This window comes from Rutilus rutilus, assembly GCF_951802725.1.
Source record: "Rutilus rutilus genome assembly, chromosome: 18".
NCBI lineage: Eukaryota > Metazoa > Chordata > Actinopteri > Cypriniformes > Leuciscidae > Rutilus > Rutilus rutilus.
Window position 1 is genome coordinate 16,250,841 of NC_140231.1, and position 24,345 is coordinate 16,275,185.

Below are 24,345 nucleotides of genomic sequence, written 5' to 3' on the forward strand. Positions count from 1 at the left end.
CAGGCCCCCTCTATTTTCCTCAACACAGCTCCTCTGGGGTAGAGGCGGGGGGAGGCGGAACGCCCCAGAACGCCACGCTTTGCTTCCTTTCCTCTTTCTTTTTTTCTTTTCCCTTCTGTGGGCATCAGGAGATAGATTCAGGGAGAGAAAAACAGAAGCGTCCATCTCATCTTCCCTCCACCACAGCGGCAACAACGGCCCCTTTTTATTGCTCATCGGAGGACCCCGACAGCAGGGGCCAGGCTTTGCAGTGGTAGGGGAGGGTGGGGGTCGGGTTCTGTTTGCCAGGGGCCTCCCGCACTTGCCTGGAAACAACTCACCGATGTCTCTGCGCATAGGAGAAAAGCCGATGATATTGTTGCATCCACTGTTGCAGGACTGGGCACTAGCTCCCATTTGTCTGTGTCTTTTGACTGGTTAATGAGCTAGTGTGCCTTCACGCAGGGAAAGAAATCTTGTGTAGCTCACATCATCTACCACAAAAACACTTGTGCTTGAAGTTTGCGATATTACTCATGGATGAAGCATAGTTGTAATTAGGTGATGACGTGTCCCCTCACATTTTTGAACTATCACACTATTTCAAAAGTTCTGTTTTATGGCCATCATGTTTTCTTAAAACAAAAACCAAGATCAAGCAGAGGCACTTGGCAGATACAATGGCAAAAAACTGAATGAAAGCTCAGATAGTAAGTAGTAGTACTTTCCTCTATTCTAACGCCTTGTCCAAATACCCACACAACAGGAAGTAAGTGCGCAAGACCCACACCATCTCGATTACCGCTTCGGAGCGGTATTCAAGGCTAAGCGTATCCCATCATGCATTATGTTCGGGAACTCATGTGCCCCAAAATCACGAGATGTCGAGTAAAACATTCCATTGTAATTTGAATTAATTCGATACACATAATCTGGTGGTAAAAACAAAGTGTTGCACATTTTATTGGTGCAAAGATGAGTATGGTATGTGTAGGCCTATTTTTGTACAACATTTACAACTGTTTGTATCACTTAATTAGAAGCACCACAAGCGTGTCTTGTGTTAGTTACATAGCAACTACTGAACAGACATGTAGAAGTATTGAAAGTATTGAAAAGATAATAAAAGCTATGTAAACACATATTTTTTGCAAGACTATAAGTGTGTCCCATCGAGTAATCAAAAGTTCTACACACACTTGCAGTCTTTACGCCTACTTGAACACCTGGGTCAAATAGAGGAAATACGTTATGCAAGTAGACAAGTGGTCAAGTGCAAAGACTGCAAGTGTGGGTATTTGGACAAGTCTCTGTTAGGTCTAACAATGGTCTAAAAGCAAACAATGTCACCCATTTATATACATACCAAGCTTATTCATACCATTCTCCAGTTTTCAGATAATTCCTGTGTCGCTAATGTTATTGCTAGAGAAACTAGCTCATCAATGTTCTGAACAGCTAATTATGCATAAAAAGTCAAAAAGGGTACATTTCCTACAACATAAGTTATATTAAAAACACCTTGTGTTATGAAAGTGCTATGACTACTCTCTTACAATTAATTTGCTTTAAACGGTTTTATTGTAGTCTCCCATCTGGCTTGTCGGCCTTTCTCATTTCTCTAACTAGCTCTGCTTTATTGTGATCAGCAAGCAGAGGGCATCCAAGAGAAGAGCTCACTTTACAACCAGACTACCAAAAGCAGCTCAAATACTCTTGATGCGTGCAATATTTACATTCTATATGATTTATAAGCATCAACTCTTTCATGAATGATGCACTGTAATTTATTGCGCAAAAACCATCATATATTCTGACTGAATGTGCATTGAAGAGGATATGAAATGTTCTCGGCTACATGACCTGACCTCAGATGACTCCAGTAAATGCTTGTCATAAGCACATGTTGAACATAAACACAGCTTGAAGCCTGTCAAGCCACAGAGGATAAAATTGTAACCAGAGGCAGAAGGGGGTTTGATCATTTTATTACAGAGGCAATATCCCACACTTATCCTGAATGTGTGGACAGGACATTCAAGCCTTACACAGAGTAATTATATAAACTCTTCCAGATCACAACACGTAATAAACAACAACATTAAGTGCAAGCAAATGTGACTGTGAGAAAACAATTTACATGAAGGTGACCACTGCCCCACTGACCTGATTACCAAAGATTGAAAACTTGAATATAAGACCAACAACTTTCATGTAAATGTCTGGCTAGGATAAAAAACAAACAAACAAAAACATATGAAACCAGCAACAGAGTACTGATAGACCAATATATCAGCCAAGCTGATTAATTAGCCAATATTTGGCACGGTCAGTTCCAAAATGTAGCATTGTCAGTGAATTTCCTAGTATTTTTAGTGAATTGAGTAAATATTGTATATTTAAATAGTAATTGACAGTAAATATGGGCATTATATTAGCCACCCTGCACTCTGATATTGCATTAGCCAAAAAAAACAAAAAAAACACATATATATATACCATTTGACCACTTGTACAGATATCTGACTTTTCCCCACTAAAACGTGACAGCCTTAATACAAACTCCGGCCTTCGTGTTTTGAGGAAGCAAAATATTAAGTATATAACAGACTGATGGACTGATTAAATTTGGTTAAGCATGATTTGTTTTTGTTTTTTGGAGTTCTCAATCTTATACTGTAAATTAAGATTTCATGTGACCCTTAAAAACAGAAAGGCACTTGTAAATATGCATCTGACTGCAGTTTAGTGATACAGCCAGGTCAACAATATTGCCGAATGTTCGAGCGATATGACTGGCGTTTCATTCCTGCTGACATTTTTTTACAAATCACTCATACCATGTAAAAAATAAAAATAAACATACATCAATACTGAAAAAAATTGAATTTGGCAACTAAAATACTCAAATTCCTGAGAGAGGCTAAGCACCCACACCCTTCAAATGTAGCCGATGACAAAGCCCCCTGGCTAGGCGTCCTGATTGCGCCGCAGCGGTTGGTCCCTTGTCGATTACCTGAGAGAGGGTGCGGGGCGGAGTCTCAAGTGGTTAGGCTTTTCCGGGATTGGAGGTTTGTTGGCACGGGGTGGCGTTTGGGAGGCCGGAGACTCGCTGGACACACTGAAAGTTTTCATGAGCTGAGCAACCCGTCCTCGTCCCAAACAGTTCTCCTCCGCTACCTCGGACCCCACATCCACAGAAAACGCCCGTTTAGAGGCGGCAACCACTCGGAAATCACCTGTAAATGGAGTAAGAGTGATGAGACAAGGACTTCAAGCTTCAAGGTCTGTTTTCATAGGCGACAACTTCAAAACGTTCTCTCAATCATCCTCTCCCACACCCCTCTTCTGCCCTTTTCCCCTCACTCAGTTTTTCACTTCCCTTCGCACTCTCTTCTGCCCTTTTTCAGCCTCTTTTCAGTGTCTCTGGCTCTTTTTTCCTCGGCTACAGACTGCCAGACCGGAGGTCGTCGGCGCAGGAAGTAGAGCAGGGACGCAGCTGGGTGTAGTTGGTGTGTGTTTGTGTACACGGTTATGGGTGCGTAAGAGTGTGCGGTTATACTGTGTGTGCGTGTGTGTGTAATTGAGAGATGGAGGGATGGAAGATGAGGAGAGGAGGGCCGCAGGGATGGCGGCGGAGAGCAGACAGACGCTGCTCAGACACCAGAAGGCTTGAGGAGCTGCTTATTTTTAGCCACGTCCCCAGGGGACACAGATGTGTGAGTGCGTTCGCTCTTTCGCTCGCTCAAAAACACATATACCCCTTCTCCTTTACACACAAACTATGACACACATTTTACCCCTCACAAACTCTTTCTCCTAAAAACGCTCCCACACGCACACTCACAGACCCTGATCAAAGACACGGACCCACATGTGGCTGTGTCAGTGGAAATGTCCCAGTATTAAATCACAAAACATCATCTTTAAAGAAGACACAAACTGAATTAGTCTTCCTATAAGACCTTGTTTTTTTAAGTTGTTGCTTTTTTTCCTTCTCTTTCTCTCTTTAACCTTGTATTAGGTCTCATTGATTTGACAAAAATTCTAATACTTTTACAAATACTTCTTTAAAAGTAATCAGAATGAGATTTTTTGCATGCATATTTATAAGGAAAATGATGTACAAATAATGTAAACAATTTGAATGGTCCTTCAAAAAACATTTTTTACACTTTTAAAAACTATAAATATAAAAGTATAGTATTAATAGTACTAATAATGCAAACGGTATCTTAAAAAAAAAGTATATATAATTTTTTTTTTTTTTTTTTCAGGGTTCCCACACCTTGGTTAACTTCCAATTCAATGATCTTTCAAGAACTTTCCAGGACCAATACCCTCAAATTCAAGGACTTAATGTGGGGGCACATTTGTTGTGTCCAACAACAAACGTTGAGGTACCATCGTAGTATTTTCGTTCGCGCGTGAACGTCATGGCAACGTACAACACAAAGTGCCTCACGCTGGAAACACTTAACGTAACGCGCAAATGTGCATAACTAACGTAAATCAAGCAAGCTTGTATGTATAGCCCACGAAGTGTTTGCAAAATTACACATTAGCGGACTGGAGGGAATAAAATGGATTTTTTTTCCAGAAAACTTCTTGCACAAAATAAATTCAAGCACTTTCAAGGACCTGCATCTATGCATGTTTATTTGCAAAAACTTTCCAGGGCCTTTTTCAGAATCAAACTTTCAAGGATTTCAAGGACCCGTGGGAACCCTGATAGATTTATATATTTATTTATATATATATATATATATATATATATATATATATATATATATATATATATATATATATATATATAAAAACACAATATATAGATTCACTAAGTCTCTTGCATGAGTTCTGCCCTATCTTCTTTCTGCCCTCCCTCCCTCCCTCTCTCTCTCTCTTCCTCCCTCCCTCTCTCTTCCTCCCTCTCTTCCTCCCTCCCTCTCTCTCTCTCCCTCTCCCTCCCTCCCTCTCTCTCCCTCTCCCTCCCTCCCTGTGGCCCCTGACCTGTGGTTCCTGTGTTAATGTCCTCTCGCCGCACTGCGTGGGCCTGCCACTGATTGTCTCACTGTGTTGTGTGGTCGCCACGGAAACCCTGGATAGGCTCCAACGACTGAGGCGGACACTCATGCGTGCACAGTGCTCTTACGCATACACACTCTCAGAGTCACACTCGTGATCTAAAGCTGTTTGTTCCACCGCATTTTCCACGCCCCACTAGTACTCCGTTCTGTGTCCTACAAACACACATGTGCGTTTGCGTGCATGTCCGTGACTGTACGTTCACACACACACACAGGTTCCCTGCTGTTAGCTGACACCAGCGTAACGACTACGCCTCTGTCTCATCGCTTGCCGCCGTTTGCTGTTTTCCATCCTCCCACAACCCCTCTAAACCTGAGACACTTTCACAGAGCTATCACCCCTCCTCAAAAGATGAAATCAAACTCTCGGTCCAGACCGGCCAAAACTGCCCCTGCCGGCCTCACCATGCAATCACTTGTGACAAAGCCTGTAAGCACCTGACTGCAATGAACCGAACAGCAAAACTGCTCTCTGTTTGCCCTGTCAATAACTGATGTGTGTGTGTCTCTGAAAACAGGAACGCATTCAACGGGATGTTTTCAATTTCACAGTCACCATATGTAGACAGAACAGATGAGCCACACTGACAGCCCAGCGCCTCTTAAAAGCACGCTATCACTTTAAACGCCCCCACCTCTGTGAATGGGGGGGGGTGAGTTAGAAGTGGGGCAGAGGGCAGAATTCCGGAGCAGCACGTCTGTGCGCTGAGCCAGGCCGCAGGGGGGTCACGGCTGCCAGGGGGAGGTGGGGAGGGGGGTTGAGCGGAGTGGAGGCTGGGGGCCCTGTCACTTATCAGCTCCGGCCGAGCGTCGCCCAGGGCCAGAGTCGGGAAGCAGCGCTGGAATGTGTGTCCTTCCCTCTGAAGGTGAAGAGAAGGGACACACACACACACACACACACACACGGAACGAGCAGCTGTGGGAAGCTGTTGCTTTCACGCACATGCCAGGATGAACATGCACGCTACTCGCACACATTCCTGTGATTTACGCACTCTTAAGCCCACCACAAAGTTAAACACTCACACAAATTAAACATGGCCAAATAGATGAACACAAAAGCATATCCAAGTGTATATCCTAGAGAATTTTTTTTTTTTTACAAGCAACAAAAATATTCTAGATCCAAAATGTGCTCGATTACCTTACCTGGCCTAGGTAATTGTGAGAGCTTTGGGGGAGTTTATAGGCTGCATTTCACTTTTATGTCCAGCAGGGGGAGTCAACAGAAACTGCAGAAGTGAACTGCATGTAATTCTTAATAATACACACTGGATGGCGTAAGTTGAGCTTTTGGAGTAAGTCATTACATCTGTTTCGGTGATTCACAACACCAGGATAGCGTTCAGAACAAATGATCATATCCTAGGTGTTTTTTGTTTGTTTGTAATGAGCAACATATTTTTGGGATGAACCAGAAGAGCATATGAGAAGCCAAAGAAAATCTGACAGATTTCAGAGACACTTGTTTTTGCCTTTCACCCTCTCTATTCCTATTGTTGCAAAGACAGCCATGGTATGCCAGATCATAAAGACTTGTCTTTTCAGAGAAATTTTCGAATGGAAAAGCAAATGGATGAAACTGGTGAAGACTGAAAAGAAATGTCTGACTGATTTCACCCTAAAATAAAATTAGGATATTATATTTTGCATCCTAATATTTTCAATGATGATTCTCATTTCCTGATCTGTAAGCAAATTAAGACTGCGTTACAACACTGTTACGAGTTGTTTTTAATTAAAAAGCATATTTAAAGGCAATGTAGCAGATTAATACTCAACCATAGAATCAAAACAAGATTCATATTCTCATGAACTAAAATAGAAAAGGAGAAAAAAAAAAAAAAAAACATTTGTAATGACAATTGAACGTTCGCAAAGACCCGCCCCCTTCAGTTACTGTTGCTATGTCCGACAAGCCACGCCGCTCTCACGCCACACCATGTTCTCACGCAGTGAAAAATACATCGCGGAGCAGAGAGGACACTGACAACGCGCTGACAGACAGGACAGACCAGCTTACTTTTGGTATCTTACAGATCGCTGTGGCACCTCAGTTAAAGCTGCTCGTGAACCGATCATCTCTTCCTTCTAGTTAATTCATAGCATCAAATAAACATGAATGAACATAAGAAGGAATGTTGTTTTAACTGCAGAAAGACGTCAGTATACACCATTTTTCAAGTTAAAATCCTCCAACGTTAATCTACTAAGCCTCCTGACTGCTTTGACGGACAAAAATGGCGGATTCGGTGGATGGCGGATTATGATTGGTCAGATCGCCTGTCAATCAAACCCCCTGCGAAGGATCAATTGGGGAGGAAATTGTGCTTAATTGTCATGAAAACAACCAAAGCAAAAATCTTAATGGTCCTACAACAATAAGCTTTATTTTCTCTCAGCAAAATTTAATTAATTTATTTTGAGGTGAAATATGACCTTGACATTTCCTTGAGGTCAAACATCGAAAAATATTTTTTGCCACATTTAAACCTCCGTAACATTTTCAAATTAAATGAAATCTCACTGAATGAGAGTGATTCAATGAGACACAAGTGTGATGCCAGTGTCTAATAAACCATGTTTATGTTCAGATTAGCACAAGATGGATCAGCATAAATTCCCCCTGAATATAAATAAAAATAACTCGCACACAAACACATATGGCTGGAAGGATACATAAACACCCGACTCTCACCTCTGTTGATCTGAGGTTTGGGGGTGTCTTGGGGATGGAGTCTGGAGGTGTCAGACAGCTGATTGGTCGTCGTGTCCTCAGTGTCTGTATGGACAGGTCTGCTGAGAGCTGAGGGTGTCAGGAGGCAAGATCTCGAATGGGCCCGATAGCAAATTGAGGACAATAGTGCTGAGTCATCCTTTGAGTGTCCTGACTCAGCCTCCTCTCTGGACTCCTGAGGCTGATGGGATACCTGCCACAGAAAAAAAGAAACCATTTATAAAAGTGGCACACTGAATTGAGTATCCTGCTATAGTTTTAAACAGAGCACTTTTAAAACATTCAATAGAGGAAAGGGAGGACAAAAACACAAATGAGATCTTTTTAACATCTTGATCATTTTGTGTAAAATGCTATGAGATTAAGGGGAGCAAATGGAAACGTTAGCTTTTCTCCGGAGAAACAGACCACAGCAATTTCACGTGTCGCCTCTGACCTGGTCTATGGTATTCACATTAGGTCAACAGCGTCTCATTTAGGCTATTTTACACCTCTGGAATAAATTAGATCTCTTGAAATTAAGAAATGTAAAGATGACATTTCTTACCTTTCCTTTATGATATAATTTAAATAAAATAAATCAATACAAAAAATACAAAAATATCAGCCTAAAATAAAATATAAAATAGCCCAAAATAAAAATTAAATAGCTTGAAAATTACTAAAAAAAATTAAATAATAAAAAATTATATATATATATATATATATATAAAATGGCTAAAATAAATAAAGAAAGTTTTTTTTACATTTTTTTTTTTTTTATAAAATGTAAAATAAAATTGCCTAAAGTGAAACAATATTATAAAATAAAATACAAAACAAAATAGCTCAAAAGACAGCCAAAGACAGCAGATATTGCAGGCCTGGACTGAAACAAGCACAGACCGTGTTTAGTGTTTACACACACACACACACACACACACACACACACACACACGATGGAACAAGAAACGTGTGATGTGTGAGGACTTGCCCTGCCCAGGGGTTTGTGAATATTGAGGAATAAATCTGTTGTGAAAAGAGAGAGGAAAGTGAAAAAAGAGGGAAAGAGGGGTTCCTGCCTAAACCCTAAGGGACAGTCCCACAATCCCATCCATCTGTGACTGACAGGCGCGCCGGCTCGCCCGCTTTAATTCCCTGATCAACTTTATCAACCATCTGCTCTTGAAGAACTCAGGGACCCAAATCAGCCCCTGGGCTCTCTCAGGTCCTCCTGCAGCGCACACACACCTCATACTCTCTGACACACAGGCCACATACTGAGAGCAATACTCCATTATCTCCTTCAGCGTTCCCTCTCTGTCTGCATTTCAAACGACCTAAAATACACGCCTCGCATTATGCAATACACGTTTTATAAATCTCAATCGATTACAGGCTTACAAGTGTTTTATATTTTAATTATGAGTTTTATTCCTCTTTGTGTAGGATTGATATATATAAAAAAAGGGAGGTACACTAATCAGGTTGCTCATGAATATAAATTACAGGACATGAAACGTGGAGGAAATGCTTGCACACTCGTCTAAGACTGTTTAAAAGCACATGTCGTGTTCAGCTGTTGCGGGGTGGAAGGGCCGAGAGCCTGAAACAGGTGTGATCAGAGTGGCAGAGAGCGACAGCTGAGGGTAAAAGGATCTCAAGATGAGAGCACAAGGACAGCTGCTCTGACCTCAACCCCCCCTCCACCCAGAGCAGTGCGCCTGAAACGACCACCAACATTCAGCGGAGGACACTTATATGCACCGACACCATGTTTACACTGCAAGTGGGTGACGTGACAAAATTAGATTGTGTGTTTGTCTATATACACCCACCCATATTTATTAACGATATTATCAGGATTTTTTTATTAATTTAACATCAAATTATATTATCAGCATGACGAAATGAATAGAAAAATGTAATTAAATCATTTAAATATAATAAGGTATAATTAAAATTATTTATAATTTCCTAATATTAGTGCACAATAAATATTTCGTACAATTTTTTTTTTTTTTAAATGGTCACCATGAAATCAAGATGGGCCATACTGATTTATGGAATATTGCAGTATTATAAATTATCCGTGCAAAAATTCATGTGCCTTCATAATCTTTCATTAAGGCCCTGTTTCGACCGAGATGTACAGTAGGCAACTTTTGCCGTTTCCATTGTCAGAAGTTGTGAATGATACCCTAATTCCGAACCGTACCGTCCCGAATCGTATTGTACTATACTGTCCTGTACCGCTCGGTGGAAACGAGGCATAAGTCCTGCCCTACATTTTTTTTCTTGTTCGAGAAGCTGTTTCACTAAATAGAAAAGGACAGACAGACAGACAGACAGACAGACAGACAGACAGACAGACAGACAGACAGACAGACAGACAGACAGACAGACAGACAGACAGACAGACAGACAGACAGACAGACAGACAGACAGACAATCTGTTGATTCGCTCTGTGTTAAATGGCAGCAGTATCAATGAACAGTGGCCATTAGATCCTGGGACTTTCCTCTGGTGTAAATGAGATCTCTGTGATCATTTAGCATATCAGATCAGGCCAATGAGCCTGCGATACTGAAAAATGACTTGAAATTGTGAACAGTGTCAATTCCCTGTACCAAAACTTTTATACCTGCTTCAATACAAGAGAAAACAAATATATGGTGTATACATTTAATAACTGTATAATTATTATACATTTAAAATAATAACATTTTGCTCTGCTCTCATTGGTAATACCATGGTATTTTATATGTACATACCATCATAGTGTCCAAAAAAAAAAGTGTCTTACTATTATGTTTTTTAACAGCATATCTTTATGGATTAGGTATTCGTATTTAAAAACAACTCTCCACATTACTATACTAAACATATGAAACAGGGTACTTACATTATCTATAGGTACTGATGGCTTTTCTTCATTTACTGGCATCTGCAGGATTAGGAGAAGGCATTTAGAAAATGTAACAAAAAGACTGCACTCATTTTTAAGTATCCTCTTGAGACAAAACATCTCACTCATTGTTGAACATCATATCCGATGCAATACCAAAACTCACCTGTGGAGGCAGCAGAGTCCTTAGCTCTTTGTCACCGTTGTCCTGTGAAAACAAGAAGACTGAGCAAAACTCTTCCACACTTCTACATGTAATTTTATCATTGCAATCTCAAAAGTTGACATTGATATTAGCCGGTCTACTCTATGATCCGTTCAAAATCTGAAAGCCCTCAGATGGGTATGGGCTGGTGTTTCTGCGACTATCTTATGCAGCCCTACACTAATTGGCAACAGTGAACCACATGTGTCGAGGTACAGGGACAGATGCTTGTGTTTAGCAAGTAGAGGATCATAGTGTGGTGATACTGGCCAGCACATCTTCTCCCAGGAGTGTGTTCGCTGCGCACGTTGTTGCCATGGAAACCCTAGTACGAACCCCCCCCACCTTAGTATAACAGGAAAGGGAAGGTAGCGAGATCTCCACATATTAACTGAAAAACCTGTATAGACAATTTTAAAACACTTTTGGGGCTGAGATCCTGATCATGCACACCCACACACATACAATTAATTAAAGATGACATCACTGCACTTTCACACTGTATTCTAACCTACAAGTGACAAAAAAAAAAAAAAAACCTCCACCTATTTCTACAGTATTGTTATAGGTGGCCCCACCCACTCTGAATTCTAATTGGTCCAAAAAAAAAATCATGCTCTTCATAATGGTGCATTAAATATCAATTCAAATACGTTTTAATCACGTCGAACAATTTCATGTTCAAATTCACATGGTAGGAAACTTGTTGATTCATTCTTGGTAAGGACAGTGTTACTGCATAAGTTGGACTGTCTGTCGGTTCAAAATGTCATGGACGTCAACTGGTCACACATAGACGGACATATTGATACATGAGCCGAGTGATGGAGCCACAAAGAGCCAAGCAATGAGAGATGGAGAGGTGGGTGGGTGGGTGCGTGTGGGAGGGTTTCTTTTTTTGAAAGGATGAAAAGGAATAATGAAGGAGAAAGGAATGAAAAAAGGAGGAAAGGGGAAAGGAAGGCACAAAAAGAGGGAGAGATGGAGGTTGTGATTTATTTGGCTGTTGAACGATGACTCTCCCTGTGGAGAAAGTCCGTCTCGCTGCCCCTCGGCTATGTCCGAGATTAATGGCGGCAACAGGAAGGTCACCTACACACACACACTCGCGCACACCGCCACATGAAAACACAGTGGCACCAATTTAAGAGTGGAGCGAACGTGGAGGTAAACAAACACCCGCACGTGAACACACCTTAAAGTTCAGCTGAACTCCTGAATGTGCTTTAGGAGGAAGGTTTTCTCGTCCTGATCGTACAGGTTCCGCTGATGTTCGGTTGGTCAAGTTGCTCTTCAAAGTGCCGGGCTGGTTGCTTGAATACATGACAAGACACGTGGAAGCACAACAAGTGAATCAACGCCCTTCACAAGCAAACAAGTTTTCATGATGACACACTGTTGAGACAGAATTTCTTTGGAATAGTCATTTACAGTTTTGCTCATAAGTTTACAACCCCCTTTTTCCTCAGGTTTATAGACCGTATGCAGATTTGGATTTGCATTTGTTCAGGAAAAGTTTTACAATTTACAATTTTTAAACTAAATTTATTTACACTACTGTTCAAAAGTTTTGGGACAGTAAGATTTTTTTTTTTCTTTGAAAGAAATTAATAAATTTATTCTGCACGGATGCAGTACATTGATCAAAAGTGAAAGATTCTATAGTTAATAAATGCTGTTATTTTTACCTGTATATTTATATTTATGCAGTTTTCACAAATGTAGTAGAACAACGGTTTTCAAAATTTATAAGAACAAATGTTTCTTGAGCAGCAAATCTCATATTAGAATGATTTCTGAAGGATCATGTGACACTGAAGACTGGAGTAATGATGCTGAAAATTCAGCTTTACCATCACAGGAATAAATTACATTTTAAAATGCATTAAAATAGATACTTAAAAAATATAATAATAATAATAATAATAATAATAAATATCTTTTTACGGTATTTTTTGCTCAAATAAACGCAGCCTTGAGTAAAAGAGACTTCTTGCAAAAACAAATCTTACTGTCCTCATTTTTAAACCGTATTGTAAATTATATTTATGACACACTGCATAATCGGGTAGTAAAAACATCATTCAGATTAGTATAGAGTAAACTGAGCAGATCTGTTTCAGATAGATATACCATCAAACTAAACAACATGGTGTTCAAATTCCATGGGCTTGGGGGCCAAAGGTCATATTTGAGGCTTGAACCTTTATGCATTAAAAAAAAAAAAAAAAATTTAATTCGAGGTGTAGCACAATGTACACTTCCCCCGTTTCACAGACAAGGCTTCAACCTAATCCCAGACTAAAATGCATGTTTGAGTAAACGGTATTTGAAAAACGCTGTTTGGAAGTTTGAGGTGCGTATGACGGTGGAGGAGAGAGAACGAACAAGAGGGAGATTTGAAGAAAGACTGCAGAAATAGAGATGAGACACAAAACAAAAGAGAAAAGCTTAGAAGAATATCACTGGAAAATTAAGGGTTATGATCAGCTTTAGGACCCGCATTAATATTAGAAAAGCTTTCCAGCGCTGGAGAGAGTCAAGCGGGAAGGCCTGAAAACAGACCCGGACGAGTAACGCTGGGTTTGAGTGTCACTGTTTGTCTGGAGCTGCTGTGATGTTGGCTACTAACAACGAACTCTTGTTTGTATTTACTCTTGTGCATGCATGTGCATTTTTTGTGCTTTGTGGTCATTCGTTCGTCACCTGCACAGACATCCACTCTCGGATTGCGTAACGGAGGCCAGCTAGCGAGAGTCGCTCTGACGACCGCTAGAGAACACGGTGTTTAGCGTCATTGTTAGTGCACTCGACTTGCATGCCGGGGGATCGGGGTTTGAGACTCACTCAGAGCTGATGACTTTCCTGTAGCTCAAACAGTAGAGCGTTGGCGCTTGCACTGCCAAGGTCATGGGGTCGATTCCCAGGGAAAGCAAGAACTGATAAGAATGTAAATGTGCATCTTGAAATGCAATGTAAGTCGCTTTGGATAAAAGCATCTGCCAAATGCATAAATGTAAATGGAGCAGGGCGGTTAGGGTTGGAGTGCGAGTTTCGGAGGCAGAGCAATGAAGAGAGAGGTGTGTTTGTTTGGGTTGATTTCAAATATCAACAATGTCAAACAGCATTTTTTAAATATAGCTTACCCCACCTTTAACTGAAAGCAACTTCAACTAACAAATCTTAAAATATGTCAGTGCAATTGTTTTGTTTTGCACACCATTAATGTTTTTTTCTAAGGCATGTTTATGTCTTAATTTAACTAAGGCCTACTACTAGCTTAATCTAAGCCCTGTCTGTGAAACCAGGCCCCAGTGTTTTTGTCAGCGTTTAAACTGAAGTTGTGTCCATACTGTGAATTGTTGAGGACGCTGGCCTTTTTTCTCTCTCCAAAACCTGAATAGATGATCTTGGAGGACTTGAATTCATCCATCTCTCCGATGACAACGACCTGTACGTCTCCATCTCGTCCCAGCAGCCAGCTGACACTCTTGCTATGAGCTTACAAAGGGAAAGAAAAAAAAGAAAGAATCTTAGTGGTTGGTTGGCCTAGTTGAAATTGAAATGCACAATTATACTTCATAATTTATGCATTGTGTTTCCTGAATGCACTCAGCCATAACAAGACTCATTTTTGTTAAAAAGAAAGTGTTGTAAAACAGTTTAAGGCTACTTATTGGATCTATAAAACTAAACGCCATATTTTATCACTACACATTCTTGTATGAGGAGTTTTTTCCTTTATGAACTACTTGCCAAGTCTTTCCAACAAATAGTGCAACAAATTTAAATTCAGAGTTAGTTACAAAAGAAAGATGACACATAAGAGAGATGAAAAATAGGTTTGACAGCAAATAAGGAAAACCCTCCCATGATGAACTGGTTCTTCTTGCAGGCCCTGTGGCAAAACAAGATACCAGTTTAACAGCCTGACTGACACACTCGTGATCCCAGTCAAGACAAAACTAACATCAAATCAAACAGTCTAAAACTGCCGTAAGAGCTAAAAGGACCATGTGAAATGAGCAAATGAGCACAAACCAAAGTAGAAATAGCAACCATTTATTTTCATCTTTCAAACATTTCAGGTTGGCCTAACAAAATGGTTTCAGTAATTGAAAAATGTTTTTGCTGGTTTTATTACATACTGTATATAATGATTCCTGCCAGTAACTCATTGACTTTGGGCCCTGATTAAAGCTAATGTTGGTTACAAAATATTAAATGAGACTAATATATTTTATACATTTAAGGCATTCAGTACATTAAAAGGAAAAAGGTAATTTATTCTCTATATTTTAGCAGCAGCCAACAAACTGCAGTCCTTTTTTATTAATATTAGTAGTAGTGTTGTAGTACTGAAGTCCGTCTTAAGTCAGAGTCCCAAGACCATATTTTCAGGAGGATGTTTTTTTGGACCCGGCCTAGACTTGCATTCGAATGATCTGGTCTTGACTGGTCATAGAAAATATGGTCTTGGACTCGGATTTGAGAGGAGTGCTACAACACTGGTAGTAGTATTATATTCTTTTTATATCCACATTGATGACGACAAAATAGCATCTTATATATGCAGCATTTAAAGGAGAAGACCTTTTTACTCAACACCTAATAGTTAGATGCTCTAGACCTGGTCTCTCCAACAACATATACTATCGTTCAGTTTGGGGTCGCTAAGAAGTTTTTGAAGGTAGTCTCTAAAGCTACCTGCATTTATTTAATCAAAAATACAGTAAAAACAAAACAGTAATATTGCAAAATTACAATTTTCTAGTTTCATTTTAAAATGTAATTTATTCCAGAGATGGTAAAGCTGAATGAACCTTCAGAAATCATTCTAATATGCTGATTAGCTGCTCAAGAAATGTATTTTTTTTAAATATATTATCACAGTTGAAAATGGTTATGTTGCTTAATTTCTTTTTTTTTCTTTTTTTGTGGAAACTGATCATTTTTTTCTGGATTCTTTGATGAATAGAAAGTTCAAAAGAAGAGCATTTATTTGAAATGGAAGTATTTTATTACAGTGTCTTTACTGTCACTTTTTATCAAATGAATGCATTCTTGCTGAAAAAATAAAGAATTGCTTTCTTTCAAAAGTAAGAAAATTATCAAAAAGAAAAATCATATTGACCCCAAAAGTTTGAATGGTAGCGCTAAAAAGTAAGACACATAAAACTAAAAGCAAAAAACTAAGTTACAAGACAAAGACAAAACATAAACATCATGTTTACAACTATTGATAATCAGATATACAATCTGTGTCTCCTCCCCACATTCTCCCTTTCTCTTCCTCCTCAGTGTGTTTTGAGTGCATGTGTTTCCTGTATACTTCCTGCTTTGTTGGCAGTCATGTGTGTGAGGGAATGGAACTTGGCCTGGCTGAAATTTCCTTTCTTGCTCTAAAAACTGGGTCAGTAACAGAAATGTTTCCTCTGGCTTGTGTAGCCAGCCTCCAGAGACTCTCTTTATTGTTATTTTATTATGGCATTGCATTACTGTGGAACAGAATCTTGAATGACTTTTGACATTTTAGCCACTTTCCTAACAGGAACCCGTCTATAAGACAGAGATTGCACAGTGGGAATCAAGATGTTGTATCAGTATGTCTCGGGGAAACCACTGACCTGCAAGAACAGCTGCCGTTGTCTAAAGGAGATAGAGGACTCTCTGTTCTCCTCTGAGGTCTGAACCTCAGGGACCTGATAACAACTGCTTTGTTATTAGCCGAAGACGACTTCCTCTTGGAGTTACGCATGTCAACCTAAATTGTTTCAGTGCACATTATTTAAAGCATGAACCCAAGAAAATGACTATACTGTGGCCTCAAAGAGTTTTTGGACACTTAAGCCTCACTTCAAACATTCATTTCATGGCAATCTTTTAATTTTTACCTCATTGACTAATCTAGTTGAGGAAGATCTGTCATCTGTGATCTTTTTAGCTCTTCCAGTAACGAAGCTGATATGCCAGATTCCATAAGTTTTCTGTACGTCTAACCAGTTTAAACCGGGTTGTAACTTTATCCAAGCAATGTAAAGTTTCATTTTTCATTCTTTTGTTTGCTTTTTCACTGCTCTCCAGCTCTTTTGCTGTTTTACAGATACCCTCTATCTCTCAGATGCATTCCTCTCATATCTTTGCCGTTTACTCCTCCCTCTTAGCCGGTTTTAGACACTTGTCCTCCTCACGCAAGTCTCGTATGTGTGACGTCTGAGACCCTTGAGTGTTAAGAAGTGGTTAAATTGAAGGGGAATCCCCATGTGGTAAACAAATATTAGCTTCTATTGATATTGGTCATGCAAATTTTCCATTGACGTCTTCGGCTCAGTCAAAAAATTTTTAACTTGTCTGGTCTTGTGTCTGTCAGTGACAGATGTTCCCAGTTGAAGCATCAATAAGCTCTCATCTCAAACATATTCACTCTTGTGTTTCAAAGCACTTTCTGTTGCCCAAACATCTGAGCCAATTCGGACATCACAAGGCATTTTCCCATGAAGTCTGCAGAACCACAGTGGCGAACCGTGTTTTATCAGCTCAGCTATTCTGTCCTGACTGAGTCATGTGCCACATTAAGATTCTGACCATATTAAGTCATTTAAAGTCAGCAATAAAAAGCAAGAGCAGACTGGCCTGGCCAACAGATGTGGGAACAGTAAACGCACTGATTAAAGATCTGCACTAGCAATTCAAAGGTCCCACATTCAAACCTCAAGATGTTCTGAAGCCTTGATCTAAACAGATACTGATGAGTTGCTGCATGTCCACGTGAATAAGAACTTTAACTTCAGAAAGACTGTCCCTCTAATAAGTAAAATGTATGTCTCTTTGAGGAGAGACATAACCAGTCAGAAAGGCGCATGTCTAAAACTATTATTATAAAAAAAAAAAAAAAAAAAAAAAAATCACTACCACCCTTGTGCTAGTTTCCCTGTGGAACAAAACACTTTCTTTTTCCATTTCATGAAAATGCATGCTGATTACGGGCTGTCAAGTTTAATTTCATAATAATAATAATAATAATAATTATTATTATTATTATTATTATTATTAACAATTTTAATAAACCAAAATTAAAACAGAAAAACTGTATAATAAAAATACTAGATTGACATTATTACTATAATATAGCCTAATATAACTAGTTGTGATATTTTTTCTATTTTTTATGATCAATGAGCTTATGCTCTTATCCAGTAGTAGATATACAGATATAAAGATAACAAATCTGCAATTTGATTAAAAGTTTTGAGAACTAAATCTAATACAAATTTGTAAACGTTATCAATTGTATTAAAAAGTTCTCAGAGAACTCGCTTCAATAAGATGCACAGATCACATAACATGTCAATTTTAGATTGCATCGGTGCAATATAAACCTAGTTCCCACCTGTCTTTGGTTTGGGTTTGAGTGGTTCCCTCTCCAGCTTCTCCTCACACTCTTTCCAGCGCCGCACCTGCTCCTCGCGCATCTTCAGGAAGAGCGTCTTCTTCTGCTCGTCGTTCAGAGCATCCAGCACATCCGGGTCGATGTACATATCGTTCAAGATCTGCTGCAGCATGGCCGTGTGTGTGGTGCACCAGAATAGATCCTGAGATTCAGCAACGGCCCTTCAGAATGAGGATGACGGTGGTAAAGACGATGAAGCCCAGCTCGGTCCGTTCACCACACACACGCTCTCATCACTGATCAGCAGCCATCAACTGGACACGCTGTCACAAGGAATGACAGATTACAACATCTGGAAGCAATTTGATCTCTTTAATAGTTTGTTTGCCCCTTCTCTTCCTGTGCAGTTTTAGACTGTGTGTTATGTTAAATGAACAGTGTGCCAATAAAGGTTCTGATCCCTTTCTTTCTTTCTTTCTTTCTTTCTTTAGTATGCATGGGAACATTTAAATAAAATATTTTGTTTATTAACTAACTAAATACAATATTACAAAAATTATTTTCAGAGCTGTTAACTTTAAAGATGAATGAAATATGTTTAATGCATTTATATAATTTATATTGATACAATTATCTATTTTTAAAACTTGTCAGAAATCATAACATTAGTTTTGATTATTTTATAGTTTTACAATTATTTAAACGTATAGCGGAGGATTTTTTACTTCCGGGTGGATCACCTATACTATTGGTCCTCCTAATTGTCAATCATTCTGGTGAATCAATCAAACTTTTCAAAAAGTGGAGAGGGCGGGTCTTATCTAAAATTCGGAAAGATCCTCCACTATACCTTTAATCAAAAACAAATGTATTATTATTATTATTATTATTATTATTATAAAGATTTATACATGTAAAATTACTTTAATAATAGGTAAAATATGATACAGTCAACATATCACAAATAAGTTTTTAAATAATATTGCTATAAAGAATATTTTAAATAAAACGAACAGCTTTAATATAATGCTGATATCACACCTTTGTCCTGACACATAATAAACAGAAATCAAATCAAAATGCGTTGCTGCTTTTGTATTTTAGAAAGGGGGAATCATCATATTTGGTGGTCCTAGTTGTAATTTCAACTCAGACACATGGTTTCCCAGCTCTTTTTAGGCCTGAAGGGGGGATTCCTGAGGAACGAAAGTTAACTTCTGTTGTCAGCAGCTCCCCCTTCCTTTCACAATATACTTCTGCTCTATTTTAACTGTCTTATTTTGGCCACAGTTGAACTACCATGCCATGACCTCTTTAAGAGAGACATAGGTCTACAACTACAAAAAAGTCTGAGATCCCATTATATATATACACACAAGGGGGGGGGGGGGGGGGGGTGGGGGGGTGGAGTACCACCACAACAACAGCAACTGAGACAAAAGAGTTGATGTCTGCCTGTCTACACATTTAATAGACTGCAGTTAATGTCTAGAAACAGAGAAATATGGTGGCAAGTGGAAAGAAAGTTGGAAAGAGAAGAAAAAAAAGCCTGTGTGAAGTAAAATGTACTCACAGCTGGGTGCGGACGCTCCACGGCAGACTTTAGTAAGAGGGAGAGTGAGTGCCTGTGTGTCCTTCTTGCCTTTGTGTATGACTTAGCTGGTGACATCACAGCATTCCATAGTCAGTCTCTCTCTTTTCTTGTGCTCTCTCTCACAAACGTACATTACACACTGTTCCTTGCCTTCGCTCAAACACACACTTCCTTTCTTTTCCTGCAACTCTCTTAGGCTGGAGGGAAACTCAGGAAGCAGACCTCAGCTGTTGGCACCGCAAACGAAGTAGCAGCATCCTGTTTAACAGAGACGGGAGAGATTTTGGGAGAGGAGGAGGAGGGGCGGCTAAAAGGAGAAGAAGAGAACATGACACAGAACTTCACTCTTGAGCAAAGGAATTTACACAGAAACACTCAAGAGGATCTTCACATTACTCAGCATCTTTTCAAGGCCAAAAATAAAACACCACTGTATGGTATTTGCTGAAAAATTACGCACTTCCCCTCTCGGAAATTTTACCAATGCTTCTAAATCAGCAGAACTTCCATTTAGGTTATTTCCTTTTTTTTTTTTTACTGTAAATTAACATACAGGAAGGACATTGATTTACAAGCTAAAAGCTTGTTTAAAAAAAAAAAAGACGACGTTGTTCATGTATAAGACATTAAGCTATGAAATACGCATTAGATGTTTTACCCTAATCACACACCAGATGGCGCCCGAGTGTTTGTTATCTTTACCGATTTTATTAAAGGATACAGTGATAACTTCGGTGAATAGAAATACAAATAAATAATAAAGTTACTGTTTTTTTTTTTTTTTTTTTTCATAAACTTCCAGTCATATTTGACATGCATCCAGCCACTCTGGAATTTAGTTTCCCTTGTTTTTAATTTCATCCTTCCCTCTCAGTTATTATAGGGTCTCTTGCCAATGACAGCTTTTATCTGCAAGTATGTATCCTAAAGAAGATTTTCTTTCTTCCGCAATAAGAAAAGGTAGACTGCCTTTGCTTCGTCACGGCTTCAATACTAAAGTTTAATCAACAGCGCCATCTATTGGTTTTCGACGGACGGTCAGTTATGAATGGACAATGTTAATTTAAAGATTGTTGACCCAAAAAAGGGAAATTCTGTCATAATTTACTCACCCTCATGTTGTTCTAAACTTGTACGACTTCTGTAGAACACAGAAGAAGAAATTCTGAAGAATCGTTGCACAGGTCTTTTCAAAACATTTCATAGGAACCATGATGTCAAGATAAAATTCCAAATCATTTCAAGTCATATAATACATTTGTGAGAGTAGTAACACCTAAAAACAATAGGTAGTTTCCCCTCTCTCGAAGCGCTAGGCTTCAATTGTAATTCCATTCAGAACCAAAAATGATATCTTGACAAATTCGTTGTCAACAAAAAAAAAAAAAAAAAAAAAAAGTTCTCCTGTCTGAATATACAGGATGGAGATGATGAGATTAGAGAGATGCAGCAGATGTGAAACCAAAATGTCAGTCTGTTAATCACACATTGCATGACTTCATAAGGGCTACTTATTTTATGATATTTTATTGTCCTTCTGAAGTTTGACAGCCCCAGCCCCTTATGTATATATACAAAATAGATTAAAACAATATATTATGTCACAATCCAATTGTATCGCAATACAAAAATGCAACGGTATATGCATCATGGATCCGTTTTGTGTATAGTTCACCCAAAATAAAAATAACGGTTAAAGATGATCCAAGTTTACAGAGTGTCAGTGTACATTAAACTACTATATATAATGTTGAATATAATGCATCATAATGCAATGGGGGAATATTTGTGAGTCCCGATAATGCCAAACGTCTTATGTTACCAGTAAAAAGTGGCCTACAATATTTTAAATATATCTAATCAGTAACAGAGTGCAAGCATATTCGCTTAAAATAATTCTGTATTTTCAGTTACAGAATCATGAATATTTTTGTTCTGGTGTCACCATTGTCCTGTGCATTGGGTTATCAGCACCAAGTTCAAGCCTATTCATTTAAACCCACAATGTAATATCAAATTTAGCATTTTAGTCAACAGTATTTTTTGTTGACCTTTTATCATGTCTTGGATTATCGCAATAATATTGTATCGTGAGTTCAGGATTGTGATACGTATCGAATCGTGACATGAGGGTTTTGTTACACCCCAATACAAATGACAATTTTTTTTATTTATTTTTTTATCTATTTTTTCTTCTATATCTTTTTATGTAAACGTATATTATGTTGGCATAGCTTTTTATACATTTAAACGTTTATAGCTTTGTCGACAACGTTTGTTTATACACATTTCAGGCCAAAATTTGTCAGCATCTATTTGTGCAATTTTTAGAGTTAATGTTACATCTTAGTGGTTGTTTTCCAACGTTCTTTGAAATGTTCTTATTTTCATTTCAGAATTACCACGCTTATGATTCAGCTCAGATATTGATGTTTTGGACTGCTCCTGGACTGTTATTTTCAAGGTCAACCACCCATGCCTTTGAAACAATATCTGAGTGGAATACATTGAATTGAATGGAAAATTTCTGTATTTTCAGCAGCAAATTACTCATATCACAAGAATAACAAAAAGAATATTGAATAGCTACTAAACATACCAACTATGTGCTTATTATGCATCAACAAATAATCAGACTTAAATATAATCAATAAATAATATCAATTTTAATTTTAAACAAATTAACAGGGACAATTGGGTCTATAAATCTGATTATTTTTGTTTTTTAAAGTGTTTTGGTTATGTTGGGATTATGGCAAAAGTGAAAAGTTAAAAACTATTAAACGTCTGGCCAAATTAGCTTCTTATAATTTATTGACAATATTCAGCCAACAGATGGCGTATCTATCAGATCAGAAAAACTGGATGACTGTCAAAGGGACTTTATTAGCTGTCTAAAAGAGACATTCAGGCAGTGTGTTCAAATGTTCAGTCCATCCAGTGTGGAAACTATAATTCAGGCTTGTTCACATTGTTGATCTGGTCCTTAAAGACACTTAAGACTGAAGCACAGACACTGTTTGTGGTTTCCAAGAAGCACAGATGTTTAGAAATAAGACAAATACGCTAGCACAGATGTTTAGAAATGAGACAAATATGCCGTAAGTTCTTCCAAAAGTTCAAATATACTTTGGTTAAAGTAGTTCATACAGAATTTGAGTGACTATATGAAAACTTAAGAGACTAAAAATTGAGACTATGGCTGCCGCAATGTGAAGAAGCAACTGACTAAAGATTGGACTGAACCAGACAAGGCTTCTGGTCAGGACAGATAACCCAAAACTGGCTCCTTGATGAAAGAACCACACCCGTCACTGGTTTAACACAGAAGTAGGTCACTACTGACTCACATGAGGCACTTAGACTAGTGCTAAACATCTGGACACTGAAATGGATGAGAACCCCCCCCCCCCAAAAAAAACCTTCAAACGTCCTGAAAAGTGTTTGAAATTGCACTGGTGTCTGTGCTATTTTATTATTAGCCTATTTATATACTATGTTTATTAATATTATGGATTAGATTCATTTATTTTTAAAAACAATTCATTTTAATGTTAGGTTTCAGTAATAATATATATTTTTTTAAATTGGTAATTTTTACTATTATTAATAATGGGTCTAAAAGGTCAGGTCCCATGGCAACAGTTTCTAAATTTCGTTTAAGTTTTCATCTTTTTTTTTTTTTTTTTTTTTGCTTGATTGGAGACTCATGTGCCTCTAGTTCTACGTATACCATGAAATTAAAAATGTCGCAGTAACCATTTAAGTCTGAAGATGGCGCCAATTAGCTAACGTTACTCCAAAATAATAGTGTTGCACGACTCTGAGAAAAGTTGTGGTTATGATGTAGGCTACCTAAACGTCAACTTTGTTTACATCGGTCCTCTAACTGTGTAGCGTGAAAAAACTAAACTTATTCAATGTTTACATTAACTACATAACAGCAGCGATCATTAGACTTAATGCTGGCATTATTTTCACTCAGACTGTCCGCGCGCAGTCGACTTTCTCTCGAAAAGGCTACATTTTCATCATTGAAGCTGTCCATTCCATGGGTGTTACAATTGCCATAGAGCATCATCATATCTTCCAAATTAAAACACTTCCAAATTAGAGTTTCCATATGCGAAGGCTTAAAACAAAACACAGACAGCGCCATATAAACAGAAACATTTGACGGCCTACGCGGCAACAGTTTTGCTTTTTTAACGATTAATTGTGTGGCCCTACCAAACATCAATGGCGTTTATGCAATACCTTGAAAAAGGTCAGTTCGCATTCGCGTTCATCTCAGTCACACTTGCTCCGCAGGACACGAAATAAGCGATATATGTGAACGCCGACAAATGCAGCCTGGGTTTTTAAACCAATCACCTGAACCTAAATGCCATGTGACTAATGACTCAGGGGCCAAAGTGACGTCAAGCCAACGCTGATTGGCTAATGGCACCGCAAAAAAAAAAAA

General features: G+C 38.6%; 1 protein-coding gene across 6 annotated transcripts; it reads right to left on the reverse strand.

Moving 5' to 3' along the window:
• Positions 1 to 1,951: 1,951 nt before the first annotated feature.
• LOC311277559 (uncharacterized protein) lies at positions 1,952 to 24,258 on the reverse strand. 6 transcript variants are annotated; one of them, XM_084387913.1, is made up of 11 exons: positions 24,138 to 24,214; positions 20,993 to 21,021; positions 20,031 to 20,138; positions 19,860 to 19,945; positions 18,287 to 18,609; positions 14,250 to 14,397; positions 12,092 to 12,209; positions 10,858 to 10,899; positions 10,689 to 10,730; positions 7,765 to 7,996; positions 1,952 to 3,218 (listed from the first exon to the last, which is right to left on the reverse strand). In XM_084387913.1, exons 5-11 carry the CDS (start codon positions 18,456 to 18,458, stop codon positions 2,992 to 2,994), a joined length of 981 nt encoding a protein of 326 aa, XP_084244039.1. In that variant the 5' UTR covers positions 18,459 to 18,609; positions 19,860 to 19,945; positions 20,031 to 20,138; positions 20,993 to 21,021; positions 24,138 to 24,214; the 3' UTR covers positions 1,952 to 2,991. The 6 variants fall into 6 exon arrangements, with proteins under 6 accessions (XP_084244039.1, XP_084244038.1, XP_084244035.1 ...); XM_084387912.1 differs by lacking the exon at positions 20,993 to 21,021 and having other exon boundaries at positions 24,138 to 24,258; XM_084387909.1 differs by having other exon boundaries at positions 19,860 to 20,138.
• Between the last annotated feature and the right edge of the window lie 87 nt (positions 24,259 to 24,345).